The sequence below is a fragment of the Petaurus breviceps genome, unplaced genomic scaffold (genome assembly GCF_028583685.1).
Source record: "Petaurus breviceps papuanus isolate PSGF00001 unplaced genomic scaffold, PetGlider_PUasm1.0 90919, whole genome shotgun sequence".
In the NCBI taxonomy this organism is placed as follows: domain Eukaryota; kingdom Metazoa; phylum Chordata; class Mammalia; order Diprotodontia; family Petauridae; genus Petaurus; species Petaurus breviceps.
Window position 1 is genome coordinate 35,611,841 of NW_027187378.1, and position 20,502 is coordinate 35,632,342.

Below are 20,502 nucleotides of genomic sequence, written 5' to 3' on the forward strand. Positions count from 1 at the left end.
CTTTATGTATACATTTCTGTCTAGAAGCTCTTTAGTCTTGGAAACAAAGATCATTCCAGTCCAATGTTGAAACACTCTAAAAACAACAGTTAAACTGAATTTGTATTGGAACCTGGAGATTTTTGGAATTAGGTAAGTTTTAAAACTTTAAAAAATTAAGATATAAAATGTTAAAAACAAAAGTTTACACATCAACTAAAAACCTGAGGTATATTATTCATCACTAAAAAACAGCCATACCAATTACTATTTGTCTTCATGTCTTGAATTTTCTTCCCTTGAACAAAAAAGGGAAACTTTTATTTAAACCAATCTGTGCCTTACTGAGGCCAGAATATTCTGCCAACTTTATCTTTCAAGGTCCTGTTTTTTTTTTTTTCCAGTTCTGTGTTTTTTTACCCCCAGACCAAGAGAACTTCCCTTGTAACTGGTTCATAAGATGACATGATTTAAGCTCAGAAGGGAACTAGTTAAATGCTATGGAAACAAAATACCACACCACCACTAAGTACTGTTTTAGGTGTATCTACAGTTTTATTACAAAATCATTTTGTCATTTAGTCAGTTAAAGCGATAGCAAGATATTACCAGTGCAGCTTCTGTAATAGCTCTAATGTATTGCAGCAAATGTATTCCTTGCTTATGGTCTATGTTACCTCCACAATATACAAGTTATCTGCAATTGTTACCGCTGCAAATATGAATTCAAATATACTATTTAGGAAGGAGCTGAGTGGTAAGAAATAGGTGAAAAGAACAGACTGTTTAGGGTCTTTAAAAATAAACAAACATGGAATTATTTATTATTCAACAATTCATTTGGGGATTGTTATTTTAAGGAATTATTTTACTTTAAAAAGACAGCCAAATTATTACTTCTAGAGTTAGTCTGAATAGCAGCAGTGCCCAAGAGTACTCATTATGCTTAGTACTTGTTAGGAAGCAATACCTGTGCAATGCACTTGTTGTCACACACCCACACAGGCAGAAGGAAATGATCCCTCTGGTTTTAAGCCATGTCACACTTCCTTGTTCCAAGTTTCTTTTAAAAATAAAACTATTCCATTAGTGTCTTCTGAATGCTGTTATTGCTGCTTATCTGTTGGCAAACTTCCTTCTGTGCTGTGTTTGTTTTGAAGGGATCTTCCAATATATCTCCAATATTCCTTTCTTATAGTGTCTTTTTCTTTAGCTAGAATTTCACATAACTAGAAATGAAAAACAGTAATACTTTAAGATAAATTCCATTTAAAGCCAACCCCACTCTGAGCTGTGATTTACTCTAAGCCAATATGTAACAGGTCCTACTAGTAATTAATTTTAGGGCAGTTTCTTAATTTTTCATCATTGTTAACATGTTTTAACATGTCAGTATTTTTTTTCCTCTTTGGCAGAAGAAACTGATGAAATAGGAGCACCAGAACAAAACCATAAACCACTGGTATTGATTTGATGACAAGAATATTGCCTAAGGCAGCTTTAGAAGAAGTGTATATGATAGGGAATTTGAAAGATGCTCTCCCAAACCAAATGTAAGTGAGTGCTGACTTCCTATGAAGCACAAGATATAAAGTTAGTTGCACTGTGCTGACTTTATTCTTAAATATCAGGAATGATGTAGAATGGAAATCAGATTGCCTAGAATAGAATGTAAGTCCTAGCAGCTCACCTCTAATGCTTTATTAAGTGTATCTTCCTTGTTGTCACATTGGTTCTCTAGCATATCTTCATATATATCCACAAGGAAGGCAATCAGGTAGGGAGAGCTGTGACTTGGCTGTAAATCTAACAACTGCTCTAATAGATTGGGATACTTGGAAAGGCCACGATCTTGCAAAATCCTAGAATAAAGAAAAAACACATTGAGAATTATAATGAAGACAAGGTAAGATCTTTGTGCTCTGCTAGTTACCTAATGAAAAGAGGACAAATGATGCTGGCTACTTTGTTGTCATAAGACTAGAGCAGGAATAACAGCTGCTTTACAATACAGCCCATCGAGGGTACTTCCTATAAGGGGGTTCATTTTATTATCTTTTCATTTTTATCTATTATCTATTGATGAAAAAGGTAGTTTTAAAAGTTAAAAAAAATTTGGACTGAAATGCTAAATTCGTTCAATTTGACCAAGTGTTACCTATTAGCATTTCTAAGAAGTCTGGTGGGGAAAGAGGTTAACTTGAGATTTTCAGAGATGCCCCCTCCTCCAATTGGTGAGCTCCTCCTGCCCCAGGCCAAGAATCCTTCACAGCTTGCTTTTATGTGTTGTCTCCCCCCATTAGAATGTAAGTTCCTTGAGGAAAAAAGCTGTCTTTACTTGTATCTGTATCCTCAGTGCTCAGCACGTGCCTGATACATAATTAGAACTTTATAAATGCCTGTTGACTGAATGAAAAATAGATTTACTATGTCCTATTTTAGCATGTATGAGATCTAGATAAAAATTAAAACCGTATTTAAATTTATATTTAAAAGACATTTTCTATCCCAAACGTCAAAATGTATACGAATGTAAACTTAAAAAGCTAAGAGATTGTTGTGTTAATGATACAGTGTGTGCTTAAAATGAAAATCTCAAACCATAAACATCTTACCCCTTTAAATAGTTCCATGCACTTTCATTATGTGGTGCTGTTTTTATCATTTCTAGAGTATACCTGACAAGAGAAATAGAGAGCAGCATGAACACTTAGAAAAGATCATATAACCACAGGAATTAGTCAAACAATTTAGCTTTAATTAAGGTTAGTTCTCTCTCCTATCTATACATTTACTTGTCTTTTAACTGCCTTTGGTATCTCTTAATCAGTCAGTCACACCTAAATACAGTTCCCTAAAATTTAGTCATCAAACTATGGTATAAATTCTAGTGATCAGTATCATTAAATAATGTTTACTTATACATTTTCTCCCTCATATTTCCTGCCAACTCTGCAGAGGAAATATAGCCTCTTCAATAGGGAACAGCTGAAAACAGACTATTCCCTCATGTGGAGGCTTCACCTTTGAAGATCACAACAGAAACAAGGAGTAATTATGCTCTCTTCTCCTAGACTGAAAGCAATTATCACCCAATTAATTTTTCTTCATCTTTACCATTATTTTTGGTCATAGCACAAAACTGGAGAGGAAGGAAGAACTATGGATCTATGTTCAAATTAGCCAGGTCAGTCTGAAATTAATTAGTAATAACAGCTATTAATAAAACAGAAAGAGGGGCAGCCAGGTAGCACAGCGAGTAAGAGCACCGGCTCCAGTGTCAGGAAGACCTGGAGATCGAATCCCGGGCTCAGACACTCAGCACCACACCCAGAAATAACTGGCCGTGTAACCTCGAGCGAGTTACTTAACCCCGATTGCTTAAAAAAAAAAATAAAGAAAAAAAAGTTAAAAAAATAATAACAGCTATCGTGGCAACTAGGTCATGCAATGAATAAAGCAGCTGCCCTAGAATAAAGAACCTGAGTTTAAATCTGGCCTCAGGCATTTACTAACTGTATGACCCAGGACAAGTCATTTAACCCTGATTGCCTCCCCACCAAATGGCTAGCACTTATATAATGCTTTAAGATTTTGCAAAGTGATTTACAAATATCTTTTCTTTTTATCTTCACAACAACTGTGGGAGGTATGTGATATTATCCCCACTTTATAGATGAGAGGTTAAATGTCTTGCCTAGGGTCATAAAACAGGCAAGTTTGAGGCAGAATTTGAACTTAGGTCTTCCGGTCTAAAAATCCAATACTCTATTCACTGCACCATCTAGCTGTCTCTAAATCACTTAAAAATTATTATCATTAATCTATAAATACTTTTATTGATGTTGGGTACTGAGAAGAAAATGCATAACCTGGCTTTACAGAATATAAAGTCATTGATTAAAAATGCCCCAAAGTTCTACCTTGATTCCTCACGGTGACAACACTGCATTCTTTCTCGGAGATTATGCCATCACAGGGAAGGCCTACTACTCTAGAAATGGTCTATGTTCCCAGAGACTGTCTGCTTCCTGAGGACCAACTTAACTAAGACAGGAAAGAGAACTGACAAATTCCAAGAAATGTGGAAAGGCTTGTATGCATGGAAATAGAATGAAGTAAGAAGAACTGACAAGTAAAATGAAAAACAAACAAAAAACTATGATGCTGGCTACTTTTGTTGTCATAAGACTAGTGCAGGAATAAGAAAAGGTTGCTTTGCAATATAGCCCATTAAGGATAAGGATTTTCCTATAAGGGAGTTAATTTGATTAAGCAATTTACTTCATGACCATCATAATGTGAGGTGAAATAACTGAAAGATCTTGTAACTTATGACTTCGAAAGACTAATGATCATATCTTCCACTTCTTGGTAGAGGTGAATGACTAAAGGTATAGAACCAGATGTGCATTCTCAGACATAGCCAATATCTTGATGTGTTTTGTTTGACTATACATAATTATTATATAAGAGGGCTTCCACTTGGCGGGAAGAGGATTGTGGGCAGTGACATTATTTTAAAAAGAGCACCAGGGTCACAGATCCAGGGTGAAATGAGAAAGATATTTGTTCTCAGAGGTGGTGTTCTTGGGTAAGGAATGCTCAAGAATCCTCTGATCTGTGTATCCATCAAGGAGAAAATTCAGAAGCCAGAAGCACTGGTATAGCTTGCATGATAGGAATGGAGGGCTCTCAGTTTCAGCTTCCAGGCCAGTCTGAAGCCTGCAGAGAAATATCCAGGGCAGAAATTGTAGATTCAAGGAAGATCTACAGTTCTGTCATTGAACCAGCAGAACTGGCTGGCTGGCTGATAGAGGCTGAGTCCAGTAGCAGTCAACTGCTGCTCAGATCCAAAACCAAGTCAGGAATTTTCAGAGTTCAGATAAAGGGAGCACTGATCAGACTACATTAGAACATACCGCTTTGGGAGCACTGAAAGCTTGCAGATCTATCACTCTGAGCTGTCCCTGAGAATTGGGAATAACATTAAAAAAAGCAGCAACAAGACCAGCCTAAACATTTCCTCTAAAAGTGTAGACTTGCCCTAAAACAAAGTCCAAAGTCAGGAAGTAGTCTAGAAGGATGAATAGACAAATAAGAATCACACCATTAAAAGCTAATGTGCTGAGTTACTCAAGACATAAACTCCAAAGAAGAAAATGACCACAAAATATCTACATGCAAAGTCCCAAAGGAAAACAGGTTGGGCACAAATTCAACTAGAATTCCATGAAGAGATGAAGCAAGGTTTTTTTTTGTTGTTGTTGTTTTAAGGTTTTTATAAATGAACTGAGTGCTAGAGGAAAAAAATGGAAAGGAAATTGGAACTATAGAAGAAAGAACTGAAAAGAGGATTCTCAACTTCACTCAAGAGGTACAAAACTTTGCCTAAGCAACAAACTCCTTAAAACCTAGAATGGACCAAATCAAAGACTATGATTTTATGAGACAATAAGAAATATTAAAACAAAGTTATAAGACTGAGAAAATTTAAGAAAATGTAAGGTATCTCTTAGCAAAAACAACTGACTTAGAAAACAGATTGAGGAAATATAATTTAAGAATCACTGGACTATGACCAAAAAAGGAGCCTAAACATTGTATTTCAAGAAATCTAAAAACTGTCTAGATTTCTAAAAATCAGAAGACAAAATGGAAATAGAAAGAATCCACTGGTTACTTCCTGAAAGAAATCCCAAATGATAATTTCTGGGTACATTATGGCCCAAATCCAAAGTTTCTATGTCAAAGAAAAAATACTGTAAACAGCCAGAAAGAAATTTTCAAATTCAAGTACAGAGGAAACCACAATGGGCTCACACAAAATTTAGCAGCTACCTCACAAAAGAGAATTTGGAATCATATTCTACAAAGCAAAGGATGCAAACTTACAACTAAGAATAACATACCCAGAAAAACTGAATATAATATTACAGGGGAAAAAACAGAAATATATATGAATAAGGAGGAAAAGATGGAGAGGTTTGAATTGTATACAGAATATATTTCACACAGTAAGGAACAGGAGGGAAAAGGGAAATTGGAGGATAGATTAAGAGAGATATTAGTTACTCTCTAAAGATGTTAAAAAATATTTATATCTTTTTGAGGTGACAAAGAACTGGAATCTGAAAGGGTCCCCATCAACTGGTGATGGTTGAAGGAGTTAAGTATATGGATGTAATGAAGTGCTACTGTGCTGTAAGAAACTGTGAAGGGGACAGTTTCAGAGAAACCTGGGAAGACTCAAGAACTGATGTCAAGTGAACTGAACAGAACCAAGAGAATAATTTGTATGGTGACAATAATTTGTAAAGTCAAATAGCAATGAAAGGTAGCAACTCCCATTAGTGTAATGTCCAGTCACATTTCCAGAAAACTAAAGATGAAATATCTCCTGATAAAAGAGATGAGAGACTCAAATTGCAGAATGAGACATGCACACACAAAAGCACAAAGTACACATTTTTTTCTTTCAGACAAGGTCAATGTGAAAATTTATTTTGCTTAATTATAACATATTTGTAACAGGGGTTTTGTTTTCCATTTCGTCCTAAATGGGGGGTAGGAGTGGGCAGATTTTTGCTAATTGAAAAATAAAATTTAATTAAAAATTTAAAAAACATAAAAAGAGCAGCAGGATGACAGGTCAAGATGGCGGAGTAGAAGCACCACCTTGGAGTGGCTCCGGTTTCCACCTTCCCCAATCAATGTAAAAAGGGGACTTTGAACAAACTTTGGAGCTGCAGAACCCACAAAATGACACAGAGAAGCTAACCTTCTGCTGAGGACAGCCCGGCAGGCCACAGGGCTCTGGGAGGTGAGCCCAGGCCCGAGAGCGGTGGTTTTGACCCCAGGGCGGGCCTGACCAGCTGCCTGCCAGAGGGACTCCAGATCAGCAGCAGAATTATCAACACATAGATGCGAAGGACAAAGTGAGAGGTCTGTGCAGTCTGGACTTTGGGACCCAGTAAGTGGGAGAGCGCTGGCGGCACTGCCAGCCAGGGCCACACGGAAGCTTCAGCTCCTGGCCTGCAGAATGTAGGGGGACAAAGCAATCATTCTGATGGGTAATTGCTCTTGCTTTAACCTGCTTGGATCTGGATTGCAGTCTAGGGTGGAGGTCCTGGGGTGTGTGTCCAGCTTGACAGAGCCCGTGGAGGCCTCAGGGAGGGCACCCATCTAATACCTCCGGTAGCTGAGAAAACCCCAGCATTTGGGACGAAAGCTCCCCTATCTGGTGGCAGAGTCCTACTGAGGCAAAAAGGCCAGGGGTCAAGTCACTGAGGGGTAACATGACCAGGCAAAGGAAACAAAACAGACGGAAGATTCCAACATTAGACTCCTATTTTGGGGACAAAAAGGAGCAAAGCATGGAACAGGAGGAAGACAGTGAAGTCAGAACTCCTGCACCAAAAGCTTCAAAGGAAAATACGAGCTGGGTACAGGCCATGGAGGACATTAAGAAGCAGATAAGAGAAGGGGAGGAAAAATTGGGAAGAGAAATGAGAATGATGCAAGAAAATTACGATATGAGAGGCAACAGCCTGACTGAGGAAAATCATACCTTAAAAAATTGACTAACTCAAATGGCAAAAGAAGCTCAAAAAGGCAATGAGGATAAGAATGCCTTAAAAAGCTGAATTTGCCAGATGGAAAAAGAATCTCAAAAGCTCAATGAGGAGAATCACTGCTTCAGAATTAGATTGGAGCAAAAAAAAAACCACTGACCTGGAGAATAGATCCAGGAGAGATAATTTAAAAATTATTGGTTTACCTGAAAGCCATGATCAAAGAAAGAACCTAGAAATCATCCTCCAAGAAATTCTCAAGGAAAGCTGCCCTGATGTTTTAGAACCAGAGGGCAAAATAGAGGTTGAAAGAATCCACTGATCACCTCCTGAAAAAAGATCCCAAAAAGAAAACTCCTAGGAATATTGTAGACAGGTTCTGGAATTCCCAGATTAAGAAGAGAATATTACAAGCAGACAGCAAGAAACAATTTGAATATTGTGGAAACACAATCAGGATAACCCAGGATCTGGCAGCTTCTACACTGAGGGATCGAAGGGCTTGGAATATGATATCCCGGAGGTCAATGGAGCTGGGATTAAAACCAAGAATCACCTATCCAGCAAAACTGAGTCTCATGTTCCAGGGGAAAATATGGTCATTCAGTGGAATAGAGGACTTTCAAGCATTCTTGCTGAAAAAACCAGAGTTGAATAGAAAATTTCACATTCAGATACAAGAAGCAAGAGAAGCATGAGAAGGTAAACAGGGAAAAGAAATCATAAGCCACTTATGAAAGTTGAAATATTAACATTCCTACATGGAAAAAAATAATTATAACTGATGAAACTTTTCGCAGTATGAAAATAGTTGAAGGGAATAGAAATATATATATATATATGCATATATATACAGATATATATATGTGTGTATATAGGAGGGTATATGGGCATATGAATACATATGTGAATGTGTGTATATATGTTTACAGGTATACATAGATAGAGGGCACAGGACCAATTTAACAGGAAGGGATGATACTTAAAAGGTGAAATTAAGAGGTAAGAGAGGAATATAATGAGAGGAGATGGGGAGAGACAGAATGGGGTAAACTATTTCATATAGAAGAGGCAAGGGAAAATGGTTACAATGAAGGGGAAGAATAGGAAGGCAAAAGGGAATGGGTCAACCTTATTCCCATTGAATTTGGCTTGGGGAGGAAATGAAGTACACACTAAATAGGGTATCTCACCCTACAAGAGAGTAGGGGGGAAGAGGATCAGAGGGGGGATGATGGAAGGGAGGGCAGGCTTGGGGGGAGGGAAGTTGGAAGCATCCACTTTTGAAAAGGGACAGGATCAAAGTAGAGAATAGAACAAGTGGGAGGTGGGATAGGAGGGAGGGAAATATAATCAGTCTTTTACAATATATCTACTATGTTATTATGTTGCATTAGCTACACATATACAACCTATACTGAACTGCTTATCTTCCCAGTAAGGGTGGGTGACAAGGGAGGAAGGGAATGAATCTTTAATTCAAAGTTTTAAAATCAAATGTTTAGCACAAACATTTGATTTTAAAATATATATACACACACACACACACTATTATTAATACTATTTTACATGTAATTGGGAAATAAGATATACAGACACTGGGGCATAGAGATCCACCATGCCCTACTGAAAAAGTCAAAAGGAATATGAGAGAAAATATGGGAGAGAGCAGATTGGAGGAGATATCCTGTAGGACTGCTATTTTGGGGCGGTGGGTAGGGGGAAAACGGGGAGAAAATTTGCAACTCAAAATCTGGCAGAAATGAATGATGTAAATCGGAAGTTAATAAAGCATTTGAAAAATGAAAAAAAAGAAAAAGAAATAAATAAAAAGAGCAGCAGTAAAACATTTGATAAGTTACACAGATGGAAGAAGTACAAGATGGGTCAAAAATAAAGAAATGTCTAACTACCTCGTTAAGCTTAGAAATGTTTAGAAATAACTGAACCACTATATGTGTACAAGTTCCGTTTCTCATATGCTTCTCTGTACATCTTGAGATGTTTGATTGTTGAGTTCACAATAGAGAAAAAAATTTTTTAAACTAAGAATAGAGGCTTACATTAGGCTGGCTACTCTGTGGTGAATTCTTTGGCCTAAACAACCCCACGTAAAAACCAAAAATTCAAAATTTTTCTGTGTCCTACATAAGCCCCCTTTCAGCTTTCATAGTCACTTGCCAAAGTAAAATAGGGGAAAGTGGTAAGGATGGTTTATAGTTCATCTAAACACATTAATTTTCCTGTTGGTGTTCTAAATAGAAGCTCCTTGACCAATGACCAAGAAGACATATAACTGAAATTAGAGAACCCTATCAAGAAATTGGTTGACCCACAAGTCCTTAGAGACAAAAAAAGGATTTGGTGGAGTTGGTTTTACTGTGAATACCAAAGCAATAATCATTTCATGGAAACACTTGGGTCATTTTGCCTTAGAGAACTCATGACCAGCATTATAAAGATAATTAAAGCATATATACCAAAGCTCGGAAAACAATATGCACAATTAATACAACTATGTCAATGGAAAGAACCATCACTAGAAAATAATAAAAACTGAATGATGTAAAATTATAAAGACTGAGCTTAGTCCCAAAAAGAGATGGAGAAGATGCCTCTCCCAACACTCCTTTTTAGAAGAGGGGTTCCATAGATGTGGAACACTGTATGTAACATCAGAGTTTTAAAAACTGTAATTGGTTTTGCTGATTTTTTTTTTTCTCAGTTAAAAAAAATTTTTTTAAGGCTCTTTGGGAATGGAAGGGAAGGGAAGGACATAAGGAGAAACGTAGGAGGCATAAAAACAAAAAATAGGAATGGAATCTAAAAATCAAAACCACAAAAAGCTCATTTACCAAAAATCTATTAAAGAGGATCATTAGGATGACAAAAACTACTGACCCATATTCTGACTTTCTCATTTCTATAAAATCTTTAAGACCATCTGCATACCTAACAAGAATATTCTTAATGGAAAAGTAGGCTTTCAAAAATATCCTACAGTAGACTACATCTTCAGTCATACAAAATGACTAAAAGGTGTAGAGAATGCAAGATTACTTTGTGTTTACTTATTCAGTTATTAATTATAAAAGAATTTGAAAGCTTTCCTCCAACAAAGGGTCTCTCATGCACATATGAACAATACACAAGATTCTTTGTTGCAGTGATCATCTATACAAAGATCAAGCAAGGCGTAATACAGGGTGATATATTGTCATTCACCCAAGCTGTGTTTTGCCATAGTCATAGAAGCTATGTGCAGAATCCAAATAAAGATTCCCTGCAAAAGTCAAGGTTTTTTAGAAGCTCCTATTAGCTGACTGCCTCTAATCAAATTGTATAATACTATGGTTTAGTAAGACTGTAACAACACAAATTAATTCAGTTCTAACAATCCACTTGGAAAAAACCAAGTATATGAAGGATATCCATTATCCAGATTATGAAATGCAATTATATGTATGACCCATTGAGCTTCACTGTGGCTAGACACTATAGAAGATGTATAATGAGTTGGACCCACAATTGAATATAAAGGGGAAAAAAAGCCAGATTGCTTTTGGAAAAACTGCACAGCATTTTCAAAGATCCTAAGCACAGGGGGTGGCTAGGTGGCACAGTGAGTAGAGCGCCGGCCCAGGAGTTGGAAGGATCCGAGTTCAGTTCCACCCTCAGACACTTAACACCCACACCCACACAAAAAAACACAACTAGCCGTGTAACCTTGGGCAGGTTACTTAACCCCAACTGCCCTCCAAAAGGCCAAAAAAAAAAAAAAAAGGTCCTACGCACAAAAACGCATGTTTTTCAGACTAATATATACTTCTACTAGGTGAGGCTATAATAACTGCAAATTATGGGATACCATCTCTGAAGAGTAAAAACTGCTAGAGTCACCTAAAAGGCAATGTAATAACCTCTAGTATTTATGTAATGGTTTAAGGTTTACAAAGAGCTTTATATACAATAGCAGCAATGACATATATAATAAAATATGACAAAAAATATTATTTAGAAGGATATAAGGACCCACACAATTTAAAAAATAAAAAAGCAACCCAAAACCTAAAGGAAAGGATCCCTTGGTTATCCTCCTTATAGAGGATTTATGAGAGAACAAGGACAAAGGATGCACCGGATAACAGGTTGTGATTTGTACCACTGAAGAGAATACCCAAGTCAACAAGATCAGAGATCCATTCAAGTATTTCAAAGTTAAAACAACAGTATTAAATTGAAAAATGATCCAGAAGAAGAGCTCCCTCATTATTCTTTCACCTATAGAGGGCATTAAAATAAGGTCTAATCCTATTCATGTACATGAATTTTAAGCAAAATGTGGCACTAAAATTTTGTTTTATGAAAGTAATACTTAAGTTAGCACTGGGCTAGAGAGTTATATGAAAATTTTCATTCATTCTCTGACCTGAATATTGTTGTCCACTAAACAGGTAACTACCCTAAGTAGAATTATGAACCAGTTCTTATACAAGTAACAAAAAGACAAGTAAAAGTCATTTCTGCACAACCTAACTTTTCAATGACTTACCTTGAAATTCAGAATCTATTTAGACTCTAAATCTATGAAATTTAGAATTCTACTCCACTCTCTTCCCAATGAGTTTTAAGAACAATTTGATTTCACTAAGTACTAATTTTAAATACCTAGACCAGAAGGACTATTCCAAAGAATAATATACAAATAAAAGTTACTTAATGTTTCTCAGTTTGAAGAAATATGGTCTGAACTCAATTTTGGTGGTTATATAGTATTTAGGTCTACTGAAATAAGTTTTATAACTTGACTTTGACTGGCTACCTTAAACTAGGTTTAAAAAGGACAGAAATTTTTATTTTAAAAATAAAATCTAAAGAAAGTGATCAGGGTGGCTGGGTGGCACAGTGAATAGAGCCCCGGCCCTGGAGTCAGGAGAACCTGAGTTCAAATCTGGCCTCAAACACTTAACACAAAAACTAGCCATGTGATCTTGGGCAAGTCATTTAACCCCAATCGCCCTGCCCTTCCCCCTCAAAAAAAAAAAGTTATCAACATAAGAACCTGCTATCCCACTTACAGTCATGGATACATTATAGAAGTATAAATAAAATTTACCACTACAGTGGGTATTTCCAATTCCAAAAATACTCTGCTACTTCAAGGTGCTATTTATCAAACTAATACTTGGCTTTGACATTTTTTTGTGCATGGGAGGAATGATCACATAAGTCAAATATAATCTGATGACTGCTTCAAAATTTCAAAGCTCTGCTTCCATGCTTGTGGGCACTTTCCCTGTCAGTACAGTCAGTAATTTCTCCATGACTTACACTGATGGTTTAATGAATGGTTATAGCCAGGATAGTTCTGGTGACTGCATGACTTGGACTGGTCCTTAGAGAGCAGACAGATAATCTTGCCCCAGGGTTGTATTAAAATCTTTTCTAGTTTGGTATAAACTTGCCTTATAGTTGCCTCTACACAAATCAATAAATAATCCATCCACAAGCATTTATTTAGTTCAAGCTCTGAACTAGGTGCTGAGGACAAAGAGAAAAGTAGTAGTATGGCACAGTGGGAAAAAAATTCATTGTCTCTGAAGTCAGAGGACCAAACACTACCTCAGATGCTTTCATCTGTGGGACTGTGGGCAAGTCATTTCCCCTCAACTATAAAACAAAGGATTGGATTCGAAAAGCCCGAGGTTCTTTCTAACACTACATCTCTCATCATTTGGCAGTCCTTGATCTCTAGGAGCTTATATTCTACTAATAAGAGCTCCCATTTATAAAGTCCTTGATATACATTATATCTCCTTCGAACATCACTGTAACACTGTATTGAGAAAACTGAAGCTCAAAGAAGATAAGGTCTAAATCCCTGGTATCACAAGGCAGTATTTGAATCCAGATTTTCTTCTCCAAATTCAAAGCTCTAGCATTACATACCATGCTGCCTCCATTGGAGGAATTGGAATATGAATTTAGCAGACCTTTAAAATAAGCCTTTAAAGTAGCAAAAAGGAAACTAGAGAAACCTGACTTCTCCTGTGGTAATGACACCAAAAGAATTTTAAAGAACTTCAAATGTAACCGGTCACTCTAGAAGTATACTAACTGGACTTCTCTCTCCAGGATAGCAGGATCATTGTAGCCTGAAGTGTTAGAAATTACAAAGTGTCTTTGGTTCCAGACAGAGTTATTTCTCACATCTTCTTTGAGAAGTTGGTCTACGTATTGCAGTTCATTATCCCAAAGCTTGAATTCCTAAAGAGAAAAAAAAAAGAAAAATCTGGAATTCTATGATAAATACACTTGATATGCATTTTAAAAATTTTAGATTACTCAAAATCACAAGTCTTACTAAGAGATAAAAATGAACAAATTTTTTGAAGAAAAAATTCATCATTAATAGGTCTAGCTACTTCAATAAAAAATTGCATTGTATAAATATAAACTTTAGTTAACTTTTGATTGTCCTAATAGTGATGAAGAGTAAAATTTTTAAAGTTGGAAGGGACCTTAGAGATGGTCTGATCTAACCCTTTTATTTTGGGAATCAGATTCTTAGAAAACTCCAAAGTTATCTAAATTCAAACATGTCAGTATTTCAAACAAAAAGAAGCCTACAATGCAGATAAAATTCAAAAGGAATGGTTTTTCTTTCCCAATTCATTGCCCTGATTAATAATTCCTTTCTAGTCTCAGCTTTGCGCAGAGCTGCCTCCATCCTTTCTAACCCACATCTCTACTGGGAATAGGAAGTAGAGAATAAATGTTTTTATTTTAAAAGGCTCTTTTTGAAATCAAAATCTTGTTAGGTAGGAGCCAAAAGGAAACAGAGAAAGGCAGCATGTTAATAATGAAGCTGAAAGGAAAACAGGGCTGCCTCAGCTTCAGTGCTTAACTCTACTAACAAAATTTTACAAATTTGCCAGCATAGGGCAATCATAAATAAATCAATTACATAATTCTTTTGACTTCAGCCAATCTACTGGTATATACTTATCTCCTACTATATGCCCAGCATTATGATAAATACTATGTGAGTTGGAATTTAAATAAAAAACACAGCCCCTGCTTTCTAAAGCTTCATTCTGTTAGATAAGACCAACAACTAGGGAACAACTAAGAACTAACTGCATGATATGGTCTGTACTTTTATAAAAGTAATAATAACTGATATATAATCTGGTCAGTCTAGGCATTCTTCTAGAGGAAGGAAGAAAGAGCGTGGCCAGAAACAACCAGTATAACTAACAAACTAAAAAACTTCTAATTATTGAGCACCAAAGTAATGTTACCTAATCCTGTATGCATCCTTATCTAATAAGCTTACTTAGGTCCGATGTAATCAAAGGTGCCAGAAGTCTCCTTATCCTACAATGATGCGTTTGTAAAGTGCTCTAGTTTCCTTTGCTTGAGTAAAAGCTTAAACTCCAATGTTCAGGAGCCATTCGGGTCAGTCAGCAGTGTTGGCAGATTTGATCAGGTCATGGATAGAATTCAAATGTGCTGTAGCAGGCCTGAATGAAGACAAAGGGGACCAAAGTGGCCTATGTCCTTGCTATAACCTTTGTTTTAAACATTAATAAATTATAACCGGGCAAGCTGCTTTTAACTGTGAACTGTCCCTTCTCCTTAAATACAAATAAGATCATCACAGAAACAACAATTGCTTATATAGATGGTGTTTTATAATTTACAAAGTACTTTCAAATATTATTTAATTTGAACTTTACAACAACCAAGTGAGGTTGGTCAAACATTGCCATTTTACAGATAAGGAAACTCAGAACCAGAAAGGTTAAGCAACTTGCTCAAAGTCGAATAGCTAAATAAGTGGCAGATAGAAGCTGCACTCAAACCCAAGTCTTCTGGTCCAATGCGCTCTTTCAAATATATTATGCTGCCTCCCTATCTAATGCAATATATATTGGAGAACAGAGAAACAGGGGAGTGTTAGCTGGAGAAAGCTTTACACAGAAGAATGGATAATTAAACTGAATACTGAAAAATGACTTTGATGGGGGTAGGACAATTGGAAAAGGGGATAGTAGGTGGGGAAACTCAAGTATTAAAGGAAATGGAAGGGGCATCTAGGTGGTACAGTGGATAAAGCATTGGCTCTCAGGTCAGGAGGATCTGAGTTCAAATTTGGCCTCAGACACTTATTAGCTGTATAACCCTGGGCAAGTCCCTTAACCCTAATTGCCTCCAAATAAAAAAGGGATAGAGAAAAGATGGAACTGGTTATTTGTGTGTGAACTAGGTTGGAGGATTTAAGAAAGTAATGGGATAAAATGTTTGTTAGGCAAAACAGACAGGATTATGGAGGGTCTCAAAAGCCTTAAAGTAAAGGAGTTTGGACCAATAGGGTGGATAATATAGGATCTCTGTAGGTTCTTGGGCAAGACAAGTGACATATAAAGGTAAGAACTTAGGGAGATTAGTATAATGTGCATTGGCATATAGGAATGAATGGATTAAAATGCTTAGAAAGATGAGTGAGGGCAGATGGCTGCTGTGATAATTCACAGAATCCTCCATGAGGTAAAGGTGTGAACTGAGTTGGCAACAGTAGAGAGAGAAAGTGAGTCTACAAAATTTCCAAGGTAAATAATTAGAATTGAGACACAGATTATACTTGGAAAATATAAAATTATATAGGAAAATAAGAAGCTGAGAAGTAAGTAGCAAACCTCACCTAAGTAGCTTAGTCCCTGAAAACTAGATTAATCAATGACTTCATAAGTCAACCCAGAATATCAGAACAAAATCAAAACACTGAAAAAAGTTGAAGAAATTCTAATATTAAGAAAAAGAGGCGGGGGGAGGGGGCGGAGCCAAGATGGTGGAGTAGAAGCATGACCTTCTCCCGGCTCCAGCTTCCACCTTCCCCAATCCATGTAAAAAGGGGACTCTAAACAAACTTTGGAGCTGCAGAACCCACAAAATGACAAAGAGAAGCTAACCTCCAGCTGAGGACAGCCCGGCAGGACAGCAGGAATCGGCCAGCACAGCGCTCTGGAAGCTGAGCCCAGCCCCACGCCCAGGCTTTAGCCCCAGGGCGGGCCTGACCAGACACCTGCCAGAGGGACTCCAGATCAGCAGCAGCTGTGACCGTTTCCAGATTTATCAATACATAGATGTGAAGGACAAGGTGAGAGGCCAGTGCAATCTGGACTTTGGGACCCAGTAAGTGGAAGTGCATGGCTTCTACCCCTGGGGCGAGAAACCGCTGAGATGCCAGCACAGCCAGCCAATGCCACGTGGCAGCTTCAGCTCCTGGCCTACAGAGTGTAAGGGGACCAAGCATCAGTCTGAGGGGTAATCGCTCTTGCTTTAACCTGCTTGGATCTGGATTGCAGTCTAGGGTGGAGGTCCTGGGGTGTGTGTCCAGCTTGCCAGAGCGTGTGGAGACCTCAGAGGGGGCACTCATCTAACGTTTGGGACGAAAACTCCCGTCTGGTGGCAGAGTCCTACTGTGGCAAAAAGCCCAAAAGTCAAATCATTGAGTGGCAAAATGAGCAAAGCAGACAGAAGATTCCAACGTTACACTCCTATTTTGGGGACAAGAAGGAGCAAGGCATGGAACAGGAGGAAAACAGTGGAGTCCGAACTCCTGCACCAAAAGCTCCAAAGGAAAATACAAGCTGGTTACAGGCCATAGAGGACCTTAAGAAGCAGATAAGAGAAGGGGAGGAAAAATTGGAAAGAGAAATGAGAACAATGCAAGAAAATTATGAAATGAGAGTCAACAGCCTGACTGAAGAAAATAATACCTTAAAAAAGACTGACTCAAATGGCAAAGGAGGCTCAAAAAGGCAATGAGGAGAAGAATGCCTTAAAAAGTCGAATTTGCCAGATGGAAAAAGAATCTCAAAAGCTCAATGAGGAGAATCATTGCTTCAGAATTAGATTGGAGCAAATGGAAGCTAATGACTTTATGAGAAATCAAGATGCTGTTAAACAGATCCAAACAAATGAAAGAATAGAAGGCAATGTGAAATATCTCATGGGAAAAACCACTGACCTGGAGAATAGATCCAGGAGAGATAACTTAAAAATTATTGGACTACCTGAAAGCCATGACCAAAGTAAGAACCTAGAAAGCATCCTCCAGGAAGTTCTCAAAGAAAACTGCCCTGATGTTTTAGTACCAAAGGGCAAAATAGAGGTTGAAAGAATCCACAGATCACCTCTTGAAAAAGATCCCAAAAAGAAAACTCCTAGGAATATTATAGCCAGGTTCCGGAATTCCCAGATTAAGGAGAGAATATTACAAGCAGCCAGGAACAAACAATTTGAATATCGTGGAAACACAATCAGGATAACCCAGGATCTGGCAGCTTCTACACTGAGGGATCGAAGGGCTTGGAATGTGATATTCCGGAGGTCAAGGGAGCTGGGACTAAAACCAAGAGTCACCTACCCAGCAAAACTGAGTATCAGTTTCAGGGGAAAATTTGGTCATTCAGTGGAATAGAGGACTTTCAAGCATTCTTGCTGAAAAAACCAGAGTTGAATAGAAAATTTGACATTCAGATACAAGAAGCAAGAGAAGCATGAGAAGGTAAACAGGGAAAAGAAGTCATAAGGAACTTATCAAAGTTGAACTATTAACATTCCTACATGGAAAAAAAATAATTGTATTTTATGAAACTTTTCTCAGTAGTTGAAGGGATTAGAAATATATATATGTCTATATATGAGGGTATATGGACATATGAATACATATGTGAATGTGTGTATATATGTTTACAGGTATACATAGATAGAGGGCACAGGACCAATTTAACAGGAAGGGATGATACTTAAAAGGTGAAATTAAGAGGTGAGAAGAATATGAGAGGAGATGGGGAGAGACAGATTGGGGCAAACTACCTCATACAGAAGAGGCAAGGGAAAATGGTTACAATGGAGGGGAAGAATAGGAAGGCAAAAGGGAATGGGTCAACCTTATTCCCATTGAATCTGGCTTGAGGAGGGAGTGAAATACACACTAAATAGGGGATCTCACCCTCCAGGAGAATAGGGAGGGAGGGGAATGAGAGGAGGGATGATGGAAGGGAGGGATGATGGAAGGGAGGGCAGGCTGGGGGGGGAGGGAAGTTGGAAGCACCCACTTTTGAAAAGGGACAGGATCAAAGTAGAGAATAGAACAAGTGGGAGGTGGGATAGGAGGGAGGGAAATATAGTCAGTCTTTTACAATATATCTACTATGTTATTGTTTTGCATTAGCCGCACATGTACAACCTATACTGAACTGCTTGTCTTCCCAGTGGGGGTGGGTGGCAGGGGGGGGAAGGGAATGAATCTGGAATTGAAAGTTTTAAAATCAAATATTCAAATATATGTGTGTGTGTGTGTGTATATATATGTATATATATATATATATACTATTATTAATACCATCTTACATGTAAATAAGAAATAAGATATACAGGCACTGAGGCATAGAGATCCAATGGAAAAGTCGAAACGGGTATAGGAGAAAATATGGGAGAGAGCAGATTGGAGGTGGGGATATCCTGTGGGACTGCTGTTTTGGGGGGATGGGTGGGGGAAAAACGGGAAAAAATTTGTAACTCAAAATCTGGCGGAAACGAATGCTGTAAATCAGAAGGTAATAAAGCATTTAAAAAAAAAAGAAAAAGAGGCCTAAAAAAGGTCAAGAAAAGCAGATTTAAGAATTGCTGGATTTCTTGAAAATAATAAATTTTAAAAAGCCTGGACAAAGTATTTCAAGAAATCAAAAATAAAAATTGCCCAGATCTATTACAGGAACCTGAAAGCAAGGTAAAAATAGAAAGAATACACTCATCACTGCCCAAAACAAACCACCAAAAGAAAAGTCTCAAGAATGTCAAAACTCCCACATTAAAGAAAAAATACAGCAAGCATTCAAAAAGAAATAGCTCAAATATCAGTCAGAGTTACATAAGACCTGGAAGCTTCTATTAAAAACCAGAGAAATAAAAAAACAAACAAAAAATGAAAACCAGAGAAATTCTGGAATACAATACTACAAAAAGAAGATAAAAGCTTACAACAAAGAATAATTTACTCTACAAAGCTGAGTATAATCCTACAGGGAAAAGAGAAAAGAGCTCTTACTAGAAGAGGACTTTCAAGCATTTCTGATGAAAAGACCAGAGCTGAGTCCACTGAAATATAAACAAAAAAGTCCAGAGAAACTTAGAAAAGTGAATTTATCTTAATATTTGGAAGGGACTGTATAATCCAGAAAAGCTAAAATTCTAAGTGTAAGGATGTGTGTGTGTGTGTGTGTGTGTGTGTGTGTGTGTGAAATAAATGTCACTTCAGAAATATAATATCTTTAAAAGATATAAGGGAGTTAAGAAAAAGATGATGTGAGGGTGAACTGGTTCTATTCTGTGTGACAACAGAATACCTCCCCAGAAAAGGGAAGGTAAAAGAAATACATTAGTACAGAAATGAGGAAGAAGGGGAGTAGAACTAAAGAAGATTATATAAATATGGGGAGAGAAATAGTAGCACTCATATAAGCCTCACTTATTTGAAACTAACAAAGGTGGTTGAACACACCCCCACAGTTTGGTGTAGAAATACATCAAACTCAAGACAGCTATGAGCCTGGGATGGAGTTGGGGTGTGGGAGTGGATAAGAGAAAGGACACCTGGAAGGAAACAGCCACAAAATAAACTTCTTGATCCTGAAGGGGAGATTAAAAAGTGGAGGAAAGAAACAGAAAAAAACGAGAATCTAAGTGAGTCCCCAGCAATTTGGGAATGGTTGAACAAACTGGTATTTAAAGGTAATGGAATATTATGCTACCATAAGAAGAGAGCAAACAAATGTCAGAGAATGGTGGGTAATATGTATTGATGCAGAGTGAAGTGAATAGAACCAGTGGTACAATTTAAGAGAACAATAATACTGCAAAGAAAAACAACTCTGAA

General features: G+C 37.4%; 1 protein-coding gene across 1 annotated transcript in view; it reads right to left on the reverse strand.

Moving 5' to 3' along the window:
* Positions 1-509: 509 nt before the first annotated feature.
* FNTA (farnesyltransferase, CAAX box, subunit alpha) overlaps positions 510-20,502 on the reverse strand; it is a 34,604-nt gene continuing 14,611 nt past the window's right edge. Inside the window, exons 6-9 of the mRNA XM_069075794.1 lie at positions 13,672-13,820; positions 2,595-2,657; positions 1,670-1,841; positions 510-1,208 (exon numbers count right to left, since the gene is read on the reverse strand). Coding sequence (XP_068931895.1) covers positions 1,086-1,208; positions 1,670-1,841; positions 2,595-2,657; positions 13,672-13,820 — 507 coding nt within the window. The 3' untranslated portion in view covers positions 510-1,085. The remainder of the gene's footprint in view (positions 1,209-1,669; positions 1,842-2,594; positions 2,658-13,671; positions 13,821-20,502) is intronic.